This window comes from Austrofundulus limnaeus, unplaced genomic scaffold, assembly GCF_001266775.1.
Source record: "Austrofundulus limnaeus strain Quisiro unplaced genomic scaffold, Austrofundulus_limnaeus-1.0 Scaffold700, whole genome shotgun sequence".
NCBI classification, from domain to species: Eukaryota; Metazoa; Chordata; class Actinopteri; order Cyprinodontiformes; family Rivulidae; genus Austrofundulus; species Austrofundulus limnaeus.
The window spans coordinates 20453-21497 of record NW_013953102.1 but is presented as its reverse complement, the minus strand read 5'-3'; the positions used below and the strand labels follow the sequence as shown (position 1 = coordinate 21497).

The following is a 1045-nucleotide window of genomic DNA, read 5'->3' as shown; positions in this document are numbered from 1 at the left end:
CCTGAACCCTTCCCCCTGAAACACCTGAGCCCTGCCCCCTGAAACACCTGAACCCTTCCTCCTGAAACACCTGAACCCTTCCTCCTGAAACACCTGAACCCTTCCTCCTGAAACACCTGAACCCTTCCTCCTGAAAAACCTGAACCCCGCCCCCTGAAACACCTGAGCCCCGCCCCCTGAAACACCTTTTATACCTGTGCTCGAACTGTTTTGTTTTTATTTTCCACAGAAATCATAAATTATGAGTTCGACACCAAGACGCTGGTGTGTCTGCTGATCAGCAGCGTGGTGGGGGTCTGGTACCTGCTGAAAAAGGTAAGCTGGGATCAGAGGGGGGGTCACAGAAGCAGGTGTCTTCTCAGCCAATCACATGTCTTGTTGTGTGTGACATCACAGCACTGGATAGCCAACAACCTGTTCGGCCTGGCGTTCGCCCTGAACGGCGTGGAGCTGCTGCACCTCAACAACGTCAGCACCGGCTGCATCCTGCTGGGGGGGCTGTTCGTCTACGACGTCTTCTGGGTGAGACATCGTCTTCATCATCATCTTCATCACTGAGTGGCGCATTTATCTGTCAGATCAGTGTTTTTATTAATAAAGCAACTTTTCGGTGAAATAAATACAAAAACCTGTCCTCCTTACCTGTCCTGTGTCTCCAGGTGTTTGGGACTAACGTCATGGTAACGGTGGCAAAGTCATTTGAAGCTCCAATCAAACGTGAGTTTTCTGATGAATTCTGGGTGGACAGAGCGTTTGTTTTAGTCCTGAATGTTTGTTTTAGTCCTGAATGTTTGTTTTAGTCCTGAATGTTTGTTTTAGTCCTGAATGTTTGTTTTAGTCCTGAATGTTTGTTTTAGTCCTGAATGTTTGTTTTAGTCCTGAATGTTTGTTTTAGTCCTGAATGTTTGTTTTAGTCCTGAATGTTTGTTTTAGTCCTGAATGTTTGTTTTAGTCCTGAATGTTTGTCTCAGTCCTGAATGTTTGTTTTAGTCCTGAATGTTTGTTTTAGTCCTGAATGTTTGTTTTAGTCCTGAATGTTTGTCTC

The 1045-nt window shown here is 45.6% G+C and overlaps 1 protein-coding gene across 1 annotated transcript in view; it reads left to right on the top strand.

Moving 5' to 3' along the window:
- The window catches only part of hm13 (histocompatibility (minor) 13), a gene marked incomplete in the record, with an annotated part of 21771 nt that overhangs the window by 8917 nt on the left and 11809 nt on the right, over positions 1-1045 (top strand). Inside the window, 3 exon segments of the mRNA XM_014027928.1 lie at positions 230-315; positions 397-522; positions 660-717. Coding sequence (XP_013883382.1) covers positions 230-315; positions 397-522; positions 660-717 — 270 coding nt within the window.